This window comes from Pogonomyrmex barbatus, unplaced genomic scaffold (assembly GCF_055798465.1).
Source record: "Pogonomyrmex barbatus isolate J1 unplaced genomic scaffold, ASM5579846v1 scaffold12, whole genome shotgun sequence".
Lineage (NCBI taxonomy): Eukaryota > Metazoa > Arthropoda > Insecta > Hymenoptera > Formicidae > Pogonomyrmex > Pogonomyrmex barbatus.
In genome coordinates this window covers 6,439,935-6,455,598 of record NW_028297108.1, presented here as the reverse complement: position 1 = coordinate 6,455,598, position 15,664 = coordinate 6,439,935, and the positions used below count along the sequence as shown (strand labels likewise).

General features: G+C 31.8%; 2 protein-coding genes and 1 long non-coding RNA gene across 7 annotated transcripts; 2 read left to right on the top strand and 1 right to left on the bottom strand.

Moving 5' to 3' along the window:
* The first annotated feature begins 37 nt into the window (after window positions 1–37).
* On the top strand, window positions 38–4,356 carry LOC148937676 (uncharacterized). Of its 3 annotated transcripts, none has more exons than XR_016138076.1 (2): window positions 38–179; window positions 3,700–4,356. It is a non-coding gene; the product is annotated as an uncharacterized LOC148937676 (long non-coding RNA). The 3 variants fall into 3 exon arrangements; XR_016138074.1 differs by having other exon boundaries at window positions 39–179; window positions 2,871–4,356; XR_016138073.1 differs by lacking the exon at window positions 38–179 and adding an exon at window positions 2,671–2,801 and having other exon boundaries at window positions 2,871–4,356.
* Window positions 1,152–9,434, bottom strand: Gdh (glutamate dehydrogenase, mitochondrial). Its single transcript, XM_089071507.1, has 8 exons — window positions 8,987–9,434; window positions 4,736–4,936; window positions 3,124–3,357; window positions 2,895–3,052; window positions 2,619–2,774; window positions 2,231–2,441; window positions 1,987–2,141; window positions 1,152–1,889 (listed from the first exon to the last, which is right to left on the bottom strand). The coding sequence occupies exons 1-8, from the start codon at window positions 9,432–9,434 to the stop codon at window positions 1,773–1,775; spliced, it is 1,680 nt and encodes a 559-aa protein (XP_088927633.1). The 3' UTR covers window positions 1,152–1,772.
* A 179-nt stretch (window positions 9,435–9,613) lies between these two features.
* Dic1 (Dicarboxylate carrier 1) lies at window positions 9,614–15,575 on the top strand. 3 transcript variants are annotated; one of them, XM_089071519.1, is made up of 10 exons: window positions 9,614–9,753; window positions 11,373–11,734; window positions 13,008–13,112; window positions 13,241–13,418; window positions 13,613–13,768; window positions 13,865–14,031; window positions 14,141–14,348; window positions 14,444–14,524; window positions 14,612–14,668; window positions 14,774–15,575. In XM_089071519.1, exons 4-10 carry the CDS (start codon window positions 13,323–13,325, stop codon window positions 14,888–14,890), a joined length of 882 nt encoding a protein of 293 aa, XP_088927645.1. In that variant the 5' UTR covers window positions 9,614–9,753; window positions 11,373–11,734; window positions 13,008–13,112; window positions 13,241–13,322; the 3' UTR covers window positions 14,891–15,575. The 3 variants fall into 3 exon arrangements, with proteins under 3 accessions (XP_088927645.1, XP_088927646.1, XP_011643145.1); XM_089071520.1 differs by lacking the exon at window positions 9,614–9,753 and having other exon boundaries at window positions 11,301–11,727; XM_011644843.3 differs by lacking the exon at window positions 9,614–9,753 and having other exon boundaries at window positions 11,301–11,734.
* The last annotated feature ends 89 nt before the right edge of the window (window positions 15,576–15,664 follow it).

The window sequence follows — 15,664 nt, the reverse complement described above, 5'->3', positions numbered from 1 at the left end:
GTGCGCCTCGCGGGTACAATCCGCCATCATATGGCCACCCACACCCGCCGCTGATCGCTGCTCGCCTCGTAATTGTAATATGTATCCAGCACGAGTTATTTCCGGTACTCCGCGCTGCGAAATTCACCCGGTGCAAATCGAGAGGCGAAGATATTTCATCCGATCGCGCACCGACAGTGGTATATACACACACACTCTGCTTCTCGGTTTGAAAATTTTTGAATTTTTTTCGCGCGTATTACTTTAAAAACAATCTTATCGATTCAGTGAATTTCCAAGTGAATTGATAATTTTTTTAGATTATTATTATCACAAAGATATAGTTTAAGGACGTTCACTGTTAGATATGAAAAATATTGCGTTCTTCCGCTGTCATTATATTTCTTATTGCGAAATTAGCTCGATGCAAATCTGGACGAAAGTATTTCATTTGGTTGCCTCAATCTTTTGCATTTCCGTTATCAGTTTCGAGATTATTTAAAAAAATGATATTTGAATCGATATCTGTATGCAAATATTCATGCAATATGATAAGACAGCTATTCCAAAACATGATATTATCAATATCTATTTTTAGATGTAATATTCGTAATCATAATAAAGTCGTTTAAGTTGATCTGGAACTTTTTTCAATTAATGAAATGAACGATTATTCTGTTTGCGAATATGTATTCAATTTAACTTTAATACTGAAAAATTATAAGAGAAAAATCTATTCTTATTTATACATGTGTGTGTGTGTGTGTGTGTGTGTGTGTGTGTATGTGTGTATCGCATTTATGTGTTATATCTAATGTTGAAAAGTCATTGTGTAATGTAAAACGTATTCGTATTTCATGCACGATTCATTGCCAATTCATTGTCAATAATGCATGTGAGAAGAAAGCCATAGGTGAACTCCTCACCTCTTTATACATGTATCTCCTATAAAAAGACAAGTCAAGGATATAGACGGAAAATACGAGGTCAATAACCAAATGTGAATTAAATTCACAAAATGTTAATGTAATCATTCTATCGGTTTTCTTATTTTTACATTTGCAAAGTGCAATCGACAAGTACATTATATATTATACTTGTTGTAATATGTATCTGATATATCAAATGCAATTATAATCTTTTTTACGTATATATACATACATGAAAGGCAATTTACTTTCAGAATTGAGTAGCTTTATTAACAGAATGCATACAACAAGTATATCGTATGTAACATGATCTATCTAGCTACAGATATCATTTTCATATCACTGTCTTTGCTCTGTCCAAGAGCCAATCTCGTCGTAAAAGGTAAAATTTTATGAATATTTAAGAATGTAATATCGGAAATATAACAATATCATTAAAATGGCATTGTCGAGAAATCTTAAATAGTTATCAGGCTCAACGGCAGCTTTGTATAACGATACTCCGATATAAAATTGTATTATTGAGTCTGGCCTTTCCTACTTTACAGAAAATAGTCGTTGTAGACTTCTCGTCGGATATTATTTCATATTGCTATTTTACTTTAATGGTGTGATAATATCCGATTTATGCGATTCTATATGCATAACTAGGCATATTGTTACGACGCAAATTATGACAGATGATAATTCTGCATGGGATGTGCTTCTATCGCAAGTTTTAAAAGCTGTGATTTGACACAACTGTCAATTGCTCGTGAATATTCCTTGAATGATAAATTCAAGTATCTTTTGCGGTTATACAGTAAAAACTGACTTTATCTTTATCATCATGATTTGCTGTATACGATCCAGCGACTAAAATATTTAAAAAGCTAGACCAGCTTCTGAGTAAGTAGTAAATATTTTCTCAATCGAATTGGCATATGCGGCTGTCCTCAAGTCAAGTCCAAGATTGAATTTCATGGCAGTCTTCATAATAGCCTAAAAAAATTAACGTAATAAAAAAAATATTTAGTTGGATTCTGTTTGATTAAAGATATTATTTGTTTATAAAATATCGATTAATCTAATTAATTACCCGAGCGGATCTCTCCATTGTATAATCTAAACCAGAGTGGACAATATCTTTTTCGGAAGCGCCAGATATACGTTTTTGGAAGGCTTCGGATGGTGTGACGGGAATACGACCGCCAACTCGACCGAACCTACGCTCTAAAGACTCTTGTACCGATTCTGAAATAAAGATGAATTTATAAATCATATTTTTAAAGATCATATGTATACATCAAATTTAATTAAATTTTCCATCGAATCTAATATACCTAAGAGATGATAATTAGATTCCCTTTCATATTTGAAAGTTAGACGGCCATATGACACATGATTCAGGTTCTTTAACCATTCAAAGAACGAGACTGTGACACCACCAGCGTTAATGTACAAATCCGGAATAACAAGAATGTTTCTATCGATTAAAATCTTATCTGCGGCAGGAGTGGTTGGTCCATTAGCAGCTTCCGCGATAATCTTTGCCTATAAAAATATAATTTTCAGATTAATTGTCGTCTTTTAAGTACATCATCTGAGGTCTTTTAAGAGATTCCAGATTCTTTCTATTTTACTAAATATAATCTAATGATTAATTGAAAAATTAACAATTAGATACACAAATAGAAATATATATTTTGTACATAATATCAAAATCTTTACCTGAATACGGCCGGCATTTTCTTTGGTAATTACTTTCTCTATGGCAGCAGGTATAAATATATCACACGGTTCGTACATGAGATTTTCGCCTTCATATGACTTGGCTCCAGGAAAGCCAACAATAGTACCATTTTCTATGCGGTACTCTTCCAATTCCTGAAACGCATGAAAATACAACTATAAGTAGGTATTAATAAATAAAAAAACATAATATAATTCATAGAATAAATTAAAATAATTACACTGTTATAGACACTGTTATAGACTGTTCCTTACCTTCGGGTCAATACCCTCTGGATTATAAATGGATCCATCGTGTTCGATTACACCTATGCAAGCGGCGCCTGCACGGTGTAAGTAACGCATCGAATGCAAACCTACGTTACCGAAACCTTGGAGAATAAATGTTTTGCCTCCCCAGCCGGGCGTAGTACCTACGGATTATTACATTTCTTTACCTAACGTGGCATAAAAATTAAAACAACCAATGAATTGACAGACGTACCAATCATGCTCATGTAATTAGCTTCGTTGATGAAATTTTCTAATCCGTGGAATACTCCACGTCCTGTCGCGGAAATGCGACCATGAATACCACCTTGATTGATGGGTTTGCCAGTAACACAAGCATGAGCATTAATATCGAGATGACCGATAGTCTTTGCGTAGGTATCGGCTATCCAAGACATTTCTCGCTCGCCCGTACCCATATCCGGAGCAGGAACATCCACTCCAGGCCCTAGAAAATAATAAATTCTTGAGAAATAAACTAATATTATATTCTGATATCTGATTTTGAATGTTCTAAATCTTTAATGTTCATTTTAATAATCATTGTTGAGAACTCTTTATTTTGATGATAAATAATAAGCAAGATTATTAAATATCACTAAATTCTATAAATATGAGAGAGAAAGGGTAATCTTTTTACGTCGAAATAATTATCAATAACGTTATTTATCTTTATATTAGATTAGATTGTTCACAATCTCAATGAATGAACAAATCTCTATTGCGTATATACAGTAATTGTACGAGTATTATTGCCCGCAATAATTTAAATTTCATATTTGCATACAAGTATGCACAAGGTGGCATTGCTCGATGCTGGGGATCAGTCTTAGAGATCGAATGCGGAACGAAGAAATCAGAAGATGCATTGGAGTTACGGACGTCAAACGAGTCGCCAGCCGGAAGTGACGCTGAGTGGGTCGCTAGGATGGAAACGAGATGGCCGAAGAGGATGATACAGTGGAGACCAAGAACAGGTAAACGAAATATCGGGAGACCTCAGATGGCATGACAATATCTAGAAGGGCAACAGGAAGAAATTGGTTGCAGATAGTGGCCAGTAGATTGTCATGGAGGATTATGGAAGAGATTTATGTTCAGGAGTGGACGGCAACAAGTTAAAACATGAAAAAAAAATGAAAATATTGCTCGATATTGTTGGCAAACACATATATTGGCACATAGAATTTCTTATTTATCTTGCTCAAAACTGGACAAGATAAATAATAAATAATAAATAATTTCATGTAATATTAATTACACTCATGGTAACTTATATGATGATAGTAATTGTTTACACATGATAGTAATTGTTTACACATCCCATATTTCTAATCTTGTTATATTGATTACTTATCTCGATTATCTATATATCTGTTATCACGTTTACTGCTTTTCTTACAAATAAATTATTTCATGGAAATAAAAATTGCGTTTTACTGAGTAAGATGCATTTACAAATTTATTCGCGATATCGTGCGTGGCGGACATTTGTATAGGCTAATAAATCTTTATGGTAATTAGATCATGCAGCCAGTTGTTTTTGCAACGCGTTTGCATTATGACGTAACAGCGGTAAATTCTGTGTAGAATAGAATGTGTAGATAGAACATTATGAGAACAGTGGTAGAGCTTAACACATTTTCACATCTTCTCAACGTTGTCTAAAATTATCGCACAAACGTCACGCCTCCGTCTCACATCTTGTTTATGAAGATGTTACATCAGAGATTGTCCTCATCGAAGTCTCGGTCAAATCGAAAGAAGAGTTACCTTTATGACTTTTTATTCTTCTTTCTTTTATTTAGCTTAATATAAATTCTTACCAATGAATCCTTTCTTCGCCAATTCCAACGTAAATCTTCTGGTAATTTTCTCCAGCTCGTGTTCCGAATAGTTCTTTGGGTTTATTTTAATTCCGGCTTTAGCCCCACCGAATGGTACGTCGACACACGCACATTTGAATGTCATTAAGGCCGACAGGGCTTTAACTTCGTCCCGTGAGACATCCATTGAGAAACGAATACCTAGAAATATAATAAAAATATCTTTGTGTTTCTTAATCTTTTAATTTATTTTTCATTGATGTAAAATATTTATACAAGAACCCGTCAATATTTGAAACGTTGTGTCTCTGTTAGAAAAAATTGAATATATAAAGTGTATAATGAAACCATCAAACTATCAAAAATCAACAATTATTACAAGTTTTCTTTTAAAATCATATGGTTTTTTTTTTTTTTTATAATTCTATTCCACTTTAGACGTTCTACATATAGAAAATTAAAATTTTTTCAAAATAATTTTTTAATAATTTGTAGATATAATATTTTATTATATAATTATACAAATTATATATAAGATATAATTTTTAATATTTAGAAAAAAATTTATTTTTGCATATATATTAATATAAAATTGTTTTTATAAGAAACATAAAAACATGTAATATATTTTTTTCATTTATTATCATAAGAACAGTTCGTAATAACAAAGTTAAAAAAAAAATCTAAAAATATCATTGACGTTTCACAAACACGTTTTCAACATTGATAGTCCACGTTATTTGTTCTCCAATTTGTATACTGCCTCTAAAATTTCACGTGACATGCAATATTAATGCCTCTACGATAATGAATTTTTTTAACAACAGCTGGAAATGCTACTTGACACTTTTTTTAAAGTACGTTGTATAACAACAAACAAATAGTTTTATTTAATAACTTTATTGCATCAACTACAAGAATTTTAATTTTATATCGTTAATTACTTCTGTCTCAATTGATGCTTAGTTTTATGTAATTATGAATCATGTATCGGAAGCCAAATCAACTAATATTCTTTCAAATTTCTAATTTTTAGTAAAAGCAGAGCACACGAGTTCGTAATTTAATTAATTTTTTCTATTTAATGACAAATAAGAAAATATCATATACATATATCAAGATAAAATGGATCGTTGCTCGGCGCGATGTTTGTAAAAAATCGAGGCCAGAGCTTGTTCTGCAAGCTCTCCATTTGATATTCAAAACATCATGTCGTGCTGATTGTCATTAAACGTGTTCGTCATCAATTAATTTATTTTAAGGCGATCGCTCAGGGTTTGGCACGACGAAATAAAAAGCTCAGACCGCCTGGCATCATTCGCCCTTCAACTTTTCCCGCATGGTTATAAATCATATCGCAAATATATATTCAATATACAATGCTTAAATTATAAATCTTCTCTAGTTTTCTATTTTGACTCGAATAAATTTGTTTTTCCATAAATAAGCATTGCAGGCATAATTTGCAAGCGATAACGAATAGAGAAATTGATTTGTTTATAAAAATTTTCGGTTAATAAAAATTTTTAACAACTAAGTGGTCAAACCATTTTTACCTCGACTTAGAGATGACGCAGGTACAGATAATTATTATAATACAGTAATAATTATTCCATTATCTAAAAGTACTGATCGTAAATATGATATGATTCGTAGCTTCAGTTATCCAAAAGCACTTAAAAACTACTTACAAACTATATTATGTCTACGTTGTATCGCGCTTTGTATCAGTTGATACGGTTGATGTGTAATAGGCTGAAACAAGAGAGAATCAACGAATGCGAGATGTAGAAGCGTTTTCAATTCATCGGCAATGTAACGCGAGATATGTCGTCATTCCTCTTTCCTTGCACGGAAATGAGTTGTTATAGCAATTACGCTAGAAAGAATTACAAGGAAAATTATCAGCTGGCCAAAACTAATTTATTCCCTAATCATTTGATATTTAGCTTGGCATATTACATATTGTTTGTTTATTATCATAGCTGATGTTTTTCATACGAATTTGATTATACGTACGCAGACGTGTTTGCTGCAAGCCATGTATTTTATAAAAAAACTATGCGTAAAATAAAAGTTAAGATAAATAGTCATTATTGTATTGAATTTACTGAAAGTGTAAAAATGTATATCTTGTTTAAATTATTTATTCGTGATTTCACTCGTGATTTTATATCTAGGCCTTCAAGGTTGAAATCGTGAACAGTGAAGCCGTAAAACTCCTACAAGTATTTACACCAGCAATAAATAAATTATCAGTCACGTAACCTGATTACTAATTACGTAAAATACGTCGATGTCGGTTACTTTCATGTGATTGTCTTTTTACACGTAAAATAATAAAGTAAAATTGACGATTTATCAAAGATAAGTTTTTCAGATCAGTTTTTAAAGTTTGTGAGTTAAGTGATATTCCAAAGTGTTTAAAGTACTTGCACAAAATATATATTATCACGTGTGAAAGATAAACGTAAATTTATCCTTGGTACGTGATCTAAGACAGATGCCAAATTATTTGTGAATATCTCTGAAGATATTTTGCATGCGTAGCGATGTAAAGCCACGTGAGAGAAAGAGGCATATCACGTTATCGGTCATATGTTAATGATAACTTCTTATGACACACTTACCATTCCATTTGTTACATATTTTCAGATATTTTGGAAAGAGAATTTGACAGAAATGTTTAATAATATGTTTAAAGCAAAAGGTAAAGATAACAATGTTTCATAAAAATTATCTACAATTTTTGAAAATAAAAGATATAAAATAAATGAAAACAAATATCTTTTACATGTTCAACAATATCTTTAAAGAAAAAGTTTATTGCGTGAAATGAACAGTTGATGTTTAATACTTTTTAAAAATTAATTATTTTTTCAATTATTTTTAAATTCAATTAATCTTTGTATTGAGAGTTTTTTGTTAGATTTTGTTATCAAATCTTGAATTTTGTATACTAGAAATGTATGAGGAAGAAACTTATGTTTATTTATTGTAAAATAAAACATGACTTTTTAATATGTCAAATTTAACTTCCTGTTCTTAATTTCTTATGTTACATTTTATTCTGATTGCATTTAGAGTGACTTTGGTCAAACTCGAATGAACTTAATCAATGATTAATTGATAAAGAAATATTTACAAAATTTCGTCATCATATATAAAATTATTAACTTTTTCTAGTTTAATATAAAAAAAAAAGATTACATTAAAGATAAGAGTTTTCAATTATACAATTAAAAATGAATTGCAAGTGTGTTTGTGTTTGAGTGAATCTGATTAGGTAAAATAAAATTTTTGTCATCTTTAAATATTGTTAATTAAATACTAAATACTAAATATTGTTAATTAAATACTAAATACTAAATACTAAATAATCATAAAAAAAAGTAATTACGGAGCAATGAATGTTGGGCTGAATTCAAAAACTTTAGATATATCATTTTCTTATTGATCATCGAATGTTAAACATAGATCAATTGATATCTGGATATATTTGGATGTTATTTCTAAATATATCTCTGATTGATAATTTTAAGATATTTTAAAAATGGTTATCTCAATAAGGACCAATTTCACCACCTTTGATTAATTCAAGTGACCGATTAGTGTCAACTGTAATTGATCAATTCTATCAATTCTGATATATTCTGTTTAATAACAAATACAAACTGGTGAATTTCAATAGAATAATCGGTCAATTAAGTTAATGGAAGATGAAATTGATCCTAATGTCCATTTCCACCAATGTAGATTAACTTTAATCTTGATTTAATTTACTTTTCATCTGGTTTTAATTCTAAAAATTAAAAAAAAAAGAATGAATTAAACTGAGATTAACATCAATCTACATTGATGAAAATAAATATTAATTAATTAACTTTTTCTAGTTTAACAGAAGAAAACAGAGATTAGATTAAAGATACGAATTTTCAATTGTACATTAAAAAATTGATTGCAAGTGCTTGAGAGAATCACTTTATCGACTAGGTAAAATAAATTTTTTCTCAAGGTCACCCTTAGATTTTGTTAATTAAATATTAAATAAAAAAAAAAAGATATTCACGAATCAACGAATGTTGAGGTTGGGTTGGATTCAGAAACATTGAACATATCATTTCATTATGTTGCTTATTGAATATTGATCGATCGATTACTTAAAAGTCGATCCACTTGTTCAAACTGGCCCATCCCTGAGGATACACCGACGTACAACACTCGAGGCAACAAAGAAGCATCAAGTCTCACCTCCCTTGCAAGGTGTTCGATGGGTGGAATGCTGAGCGCGGTAGCCCGTGATCATCTCATAGTCGCCGGAATCGCGTCTAAGCGGGAACGTGGTCTCAAGAATGTGATCGCAGGGCTGCATCAACATCAAGATACCCTTGACCTTCTTCTTGCGCTCCTCGACCGTGACACGTGATCGCTTGCCGATGTCCTCGACCAGCTTGTCCTCGATGATCTGACAGGCGCGATGGAAGAAGTACTCCACCATGTCGAAGAACCTCGGGTTCGGCGCCTCGGGCACGTCCCTCAGACGATTCGGGATCTGGTGGTCGGCGTATCCGCGGCAGGTCGCCGGCGCGGTTTGCCAGGCGACCGGCATGACGACGCGGCTCAGCACGCTCTGCATGTCGTTGCTCGGCGCCTGCTTCAGGGCGATCGACGACCGCGTGAGATTCCGTACGCAGAACATCTTCCGCGCGCGACAACGGATTTGACTGATTGACACGACTGATCGACCCGGTGACGCGGTGCGAGTGTGCGAACCCGTGTTCCAATTTCCCCGTTCACGAGACCGTTCTCCTCGCCGAGCGCAAAACCCACGCACAGTTCACCCAACCGTAAGTCCGTCAACCGACTTCCCCCGCGATTCCCCCCTGTTCCAGTCGGTCGAACGCGATTTGCCTTTATGAAACGCCAATGTGGTCACGGGTCACGAAGTGCGTACCAATGGGAGACAGGGCTGAGACACGCCAGTGCCAGTTTGGAGTTGACGTTGAAGACCTCGTACGGTGAGAGTCCGAAGCTCGTTCAGTCTGCTCCACAGTCAATAAGTCTTGACATATACGCAGACCCACATTCTGAATTCTCTTTTATCAATTAAAGTGCCTCTAAAAGTGGCTTAAGTGGCTGTAAGCCACTTTTTTAGAAATACTTTTATTCATCAAAGAGAATTCAGAATATGATTCATAGCATATACTGAGGGGTGAACTATCTTGTAGAAAAGGACAAGACAATGTGTGGGTCAAAGCAGCTCGTGTAGCCCAGGGCCATGAGATATCAGATGATATAGCTACATGTAATTTATGTAATAGAAACCATAAATATTTATTAATAATGTAATATAATAATTTTAACTTTATGACGTTTATACGCAACGTTACATTCTTGAAAATTGCATTATATTAAGAATCTTTCCAATTTGTACAAACATGTTCCTCTTTACGCTAGACAAAATTCAACCAATAAAAGCGAGATTCTTGCTACATTTATTCTTTTTTTCTAGGTCCGTCAAAATAACAGATCAAAGAAGTGTTGAATGCTCCATCCAATATTATATTTTAATGACGATAAACGCGGATTGAATGCATTCCTTACTTTGGCTCGTGGTGCGATTTTTCGAAATATAATACCTTGTGGATTGCATATTTTACATTTATAGCAGTTTACTATATCTAGCATATGATCTAGCATAAAAAATTATCATAAAAATCATCAAAATTTAAGAGTCGACAGAAGCGACGAGTCAATAACTCCAATAAGATTATTACGTCTATCTGATAATTATCTGATAATTATCTACACAGATACATTTTGAGTTCAATCATATTTCATTTCATAAAAGCAATATTTTGATAAGACTTCTTTACGTATTTGTTATAAAGTTTGCTACAAAGCCGAATTTTGCAATTTGATTCTTAAAAATTTTTAATAAATAAAAATCTCTGTACCTTGTTACACTAATAGTGCAAGTCTAACGACACATTTGCCAATCAGAAAGCTTATAAGCCACTTTTAGAAACACATTTATTGATAGAATAGAATTTGAGTTTATATCTGTTTCTTTCACAATCATATATTTGTAAAACACTTTTTAAAAATAAGAAAAGAAAAGAATTATAAAATCGACAATCTTTTATTATAAAATTGGACGCTTGTCATGTATTATGATTATAGTCAATAATTCAAATCCATATGATATGAATTAATAGTATATTGATTGATATATCATAAAAAGGTATTGATATATCATAAAAAGGATATATCTAAATTTTAATATTTTGAAATTTAAAAATATGCAATTAATCTTTTCCTGGAAATATTTCATATTCTAATCGTGTGATCACAATCAAGTTCTTCAATTTAGAAACATTTTATCAATCTATAATAATGCAAAATAATTATATAATAGCTAAATATCAATATTTTTTACATTCAATAGCTTTTACAATATTCTATAATTTTTTATTAATCTAAAAATTGATATCCCTAGATTAATACAAAATTTTTATCAATTTCCATCAATTGTACTATACAAAAAAAATATAATAATAAAACGGATGTCAAGTCTAGAAATTCGAAATGTATTTTGCCCGATCTTTATCGCTTTGAACGATTCGTCTATTTTAAGGAATAACACGCCTCGTGATTCGCGGCTCGCGAAATTCCGATCAAACTCGTCGTGCAAACGTAGCTGTTATCGCAACGTGTCGGACGATAAGCAAGAAGGCGGCAATAATAAAGGCTACGACCGGCACATTCCATTTCCACTTCCACTTCTCCGGGATGGAGTATCCGTATTCTATCGGGGACACTGGCAGACGAGGATGGTACTATTTGCACGTGGTTGTCAGCTGATAAGCGTCGCGCGCCTGCGGCACGTCATCTCGCAGCGGCGTCTTTCCATTCCTCCTCTGGAACGTTCACGTCGGCCTATTACATCAGTCGGAGTCCAGCTGTCGACTGGATCGGAACGTCATTACACGGTAGGCTGTGAGTATGCATCTCATTACTCTACTCGGAAAACTTGCTTTGGAGTCTTAGCTTTGGAGAGCGATCGAAGGATACGGTCTCCAGTTTAATTTACCTGCGTAAAATAAAGGCGAGGGGGACTCATGAAAACTCGTGTAAAATTCGTCATTTCGAACGAAACTGAGCTCACTTTGAGTGATGAAAAAATGATACTGTATGTCGTAGGATATACAGGAATAGGATGTTTGATAACAAGAAATTCCCAATTCGAACTTTTCTACTTGATTTTTGATTTATAGAAAACTAATCACTCGTCAATCCTTATCCTAGGAAATCAGAATATCCGATAGATAGCAAGTTATATCGGCGGATTTTTTTAGCAGAAATTACGACAGTATCAACCGTGCTTGTAATAAGCTCATGTTCTGCCAGCAAAATTTATATATAATCTGACAGTAGATTGATAGAAGAAATCGAGCAATAGAATCTGTCATTCTTGTCATAAGCACATTTTTTTTTGTTTTTTTTACAATTTGCTACCATTTCCTTAACTTCCGTTATATTCCGTTATTTCTTAGATTCCGTTATATTTCTGCTAGCATTCTGCCGATAAAATTTCTAACAAACATTTTGCAAAATCAATTTTCAATAAATTTGACTATCCAAGGCACTACAGAATTTTAAATCATTTTTCAGTTATTCCCAACTATAAAATTGTTAATTTTTTTAAATAATGACATTTCTGCCTTGCAATCTGTAGATTTGAAATTCAATAAATGCATACGATGTTTAAATTTCCATTGATTATGACCGATTGGCGAAAAAACGAGTGACTGAGTTTTTTTATTTGCTGACATTCTTATTCGAACGAATTCACTCGAACGAAACAAACGAGGCAGTTGACCATGTTTTATCTTTCTTATTCGAGTCCCTCTCCCTAAAAAATATGTACAAATCACGCATGAGTTCGCATCTATTCTTAGATCGCTGTTACCACAATATCATTTTATTCTTAGCCTCGATTTTAATTTCTCATGCAATTTGTTTAATAATAATATCCGTTTTATGTAACAGATCACGCAATATCGGCAGATTTTATCGTGGAATATCTCAAATTAATTTCTGTAGAAAAAGAAAGAAAAATTTCGAAATATTTAATATTATTTATTATACAATATACATATCCTAAAAAAATTCGTGCAATTTTTTGTGGAAAATAATATACATAAACGAAATTTGTGTTTTTTTTTTATTTTGTGATTGTTATATTAAAATTAATATTGTGATCTTTCAGCCTTGTTTTCTTCCTATAAATTATTTTCAATACCGAAATGGGAGCCATCATAACGAATAAATGATATATTAACGTTCCATTTTATTAGCATATCAGTATAAAAAGGTGAGATTAATTAATTATATACTTATATATATTATACATTTTTTATCATATTTTTAAATCATATTTTTTTAATATCTATATGTTTAAATCAATTTTATGTATATCTTAATCCATCTTTCTGTTTATAGTGCCAGTATATATCAATGTTAGTGCCATAAATCCAAATTGTTCCAAACTGTTGCTTGATATAAGGAAAAAATAAATAAAACAATGACTGATAAAAGTAAAAAATTATCACGTTGGTACTTTGGTGGTGTTTCTTCTGCAGCTGCTGCATGTGTGACTCATCCTTTAGATTTGCTAAAGGTCTTGTTTACATTCATTTTAGACTAGTTTTAACTCGTTAATAAAAATGACAAAAGATCAAAATCACACTCTTATCAATTTTAAAATTTTACAAGTTTACAGTAGTTTCATATCACTGGAATAGCATTAGATAATAATTTTCTTTAAATATTGTACAGAAGTTTGTAACTTAAATGATCTAATTTTACTTCTAGGTTCACTTGCAAACTCAACAGGAAGGCAAGATATCAATAGTACATTCCACTATCGGAATAATTAGGAAACAGGGAATATTAGCATTATACAATGGACTCAGTGCTTCCCTACTTCGCCAACTTACGTATTCTACAATAAGATTTGGAGCATACGAGGTCAGTATATGCAAATTCTCACATGCATAACTTGTATATGTACAAACGCCATTTTTTTCTCAACTTATTACACGCAGGTCATGTTCAATATAATAGGTCGGCAAACAAACGTTTGAATCATCTGGTCATCCATTACCTTTTTATCAAAAACTGCTGTTGGCTGGAGTTTCGGGTGCTACAGGCGGCGTTTTTGGAACTCCCGGCGATGTGGTTAATGTACGCATGCAGAATGATATCAAAGTAGCACCAGAATTAAGAAGAAAGTAGGAACTGATGTTTTTATGTTAAGATGTTGTTATTTTCGTTATTTCGTATGATTATGTAGTGATTTTATTACATCTCTTTATCTCTTCCTCTCTTTTTTTCATGCAGTTATAAGCATGCTCTAGATGGACTGTGGCGTATAATTCAACATGAAGGGGTTCACCAATTGTTTAGTGGATGTTCAACTGCAACCATGAGAGCAGCGTTAATGACTATTGGACAATTGAGCTTTTATGACCAGATTAAAACAATGTTGTTACAGACTGGATATTTTCGAGATAATCCCTCAACACATGTTTTGTCCAGTGTATCAGCAGTAAGTATCTATGAGCATTAAAAGAAAAGATTCATCGTTCTAAGTCATTCACGTAGAGTCGAGAAATAATAACGTATCATATCATGGTGATACAGGGTGCTATTGCAACAACGCTTACTCAACCCTTAGATGTTTTAAAGACGCGAGCAATGAACGCTAAACCTGGAGAATTTAAGGTAATTACGTTAAAATAAAATAAATGTTAATGTTATAATATATATAATTCACGACTTTTATAATTATCACAATTATTTTTGGTATAGAATTTAATGGAAATCTTCCTATATACTGCCAAACTTGGGCCACTGGCTTTCTTTAAAGTATGTATAATTAAAAAAAGACCTTTATCTATTGATGAATCAATGATAAAATATATAATAATTTCGATCATAAAAGTTTTCTAATAAATATTATTTTTATTCTAGGGCTATGTACCTGCATTTATCCGGTTAGCACCACAAACTATCCTCACATTTGTATTCCTCGAACAACTTAGATATAATTTTGGATTCTATCCACAATCTATGAAATCATCGCTGTAGATACTGAAATAGTTTTGATGAAACAGAGAGATGAACAGAGATGAACAGAGCTTACTTAAAATTGATTTAGATTTCTTTTATAGCAGATTGTACAAATTCATGAAAAGGATTAAACCTTGCTATAAATTTGGATATATTTGAGTACATATATACACATATTGGCATTTGAAAACATAATAAATTATAAATATTTTATTATTTAGTCGTATATATTTAACTTAATGATTAAGTAACTTAATTTTTATGTTTCTATTTTGAGATAAAATAGAATTATATAGATTAGAATTATATTTAATTATATAGATTATTTATATTATAATCGATACATTCCTTATCTTCGTTGTGATATATATGTATACAGATTTTAAATGTGTATTTAATTATATTATTTGACATGCACATGAAGTGTTCTGAGTCAAAGGCCAAAAGATATATATTTATTGATGAAAGTTGGCTTTTATAAATCTATCTTTTTTAAGGCCTCATATTTCAAATTGTTCTATTTATTGTATCATACCAATTATTCCAATGGAATGTATAGTACAATTCATGAAAGAGCTTTAGATAAAAAAATATATATAAAAAAATATTTTTTTTAATTATTGAAATATAATATGCGTGTGCTTATTTTAGCAATATATGTGTAGTTTATAAATAAAAATATAAATTATTTTTATGAGAAAAATATTGCGCAATTAATTTTATAATTTTCTGTATACTTGTGCAAGTTGAAAATATATATTTCTAAACCAATATGCAAAATATTAACGTATC

Excerpts from the sequence above, each read along its gene's own strand:
- Gdh (XM_089071507.1), bottom strand. The coding sequence starts at position 9,434 with ATGTTCTGCGTACGGAATCTCACGCGGTCGTCGATCGCCCTGAAGCAG. Across the intron at positions 3,053-3,123 it reads TAATTACATGAGCATGATTG|GTACTACGCCCGGCTGGGGA; the intron begins GTACGTCTGTCA and ends AATAATCCGTAG. Across the intron at positions 2,442-2,618 it reads AAAATGCCGGCCGTATTCAG|GCAAAGATTATCGCGGAAGC; the intron begins GTAAAGATTTTG and ends ATATTTTTATAG.
- Dic1 (XM_089071519.1), top strand. The coding sequence starts at position 13,323 with ATGACTGATAAAAGTAAAAAATTATCACGTTGGTACTTTGGTGGTGTT. Across the intron at positions 13,419-13,612 it reads ATCCTTTAGATTTGCTAAAG|GTTCACTTGCAAACTCAACA; the intron begins GTCTTGTTTACA and ends TTTTACTTCTAG. Across the intron at positions 14,525-14,611 it reads CTAAACCTGGAGAATTTAAG|AATTTAATGGAAATCTTCCT; the intron begins GTAATTACGTTA and ends TTTTTGGTATAG.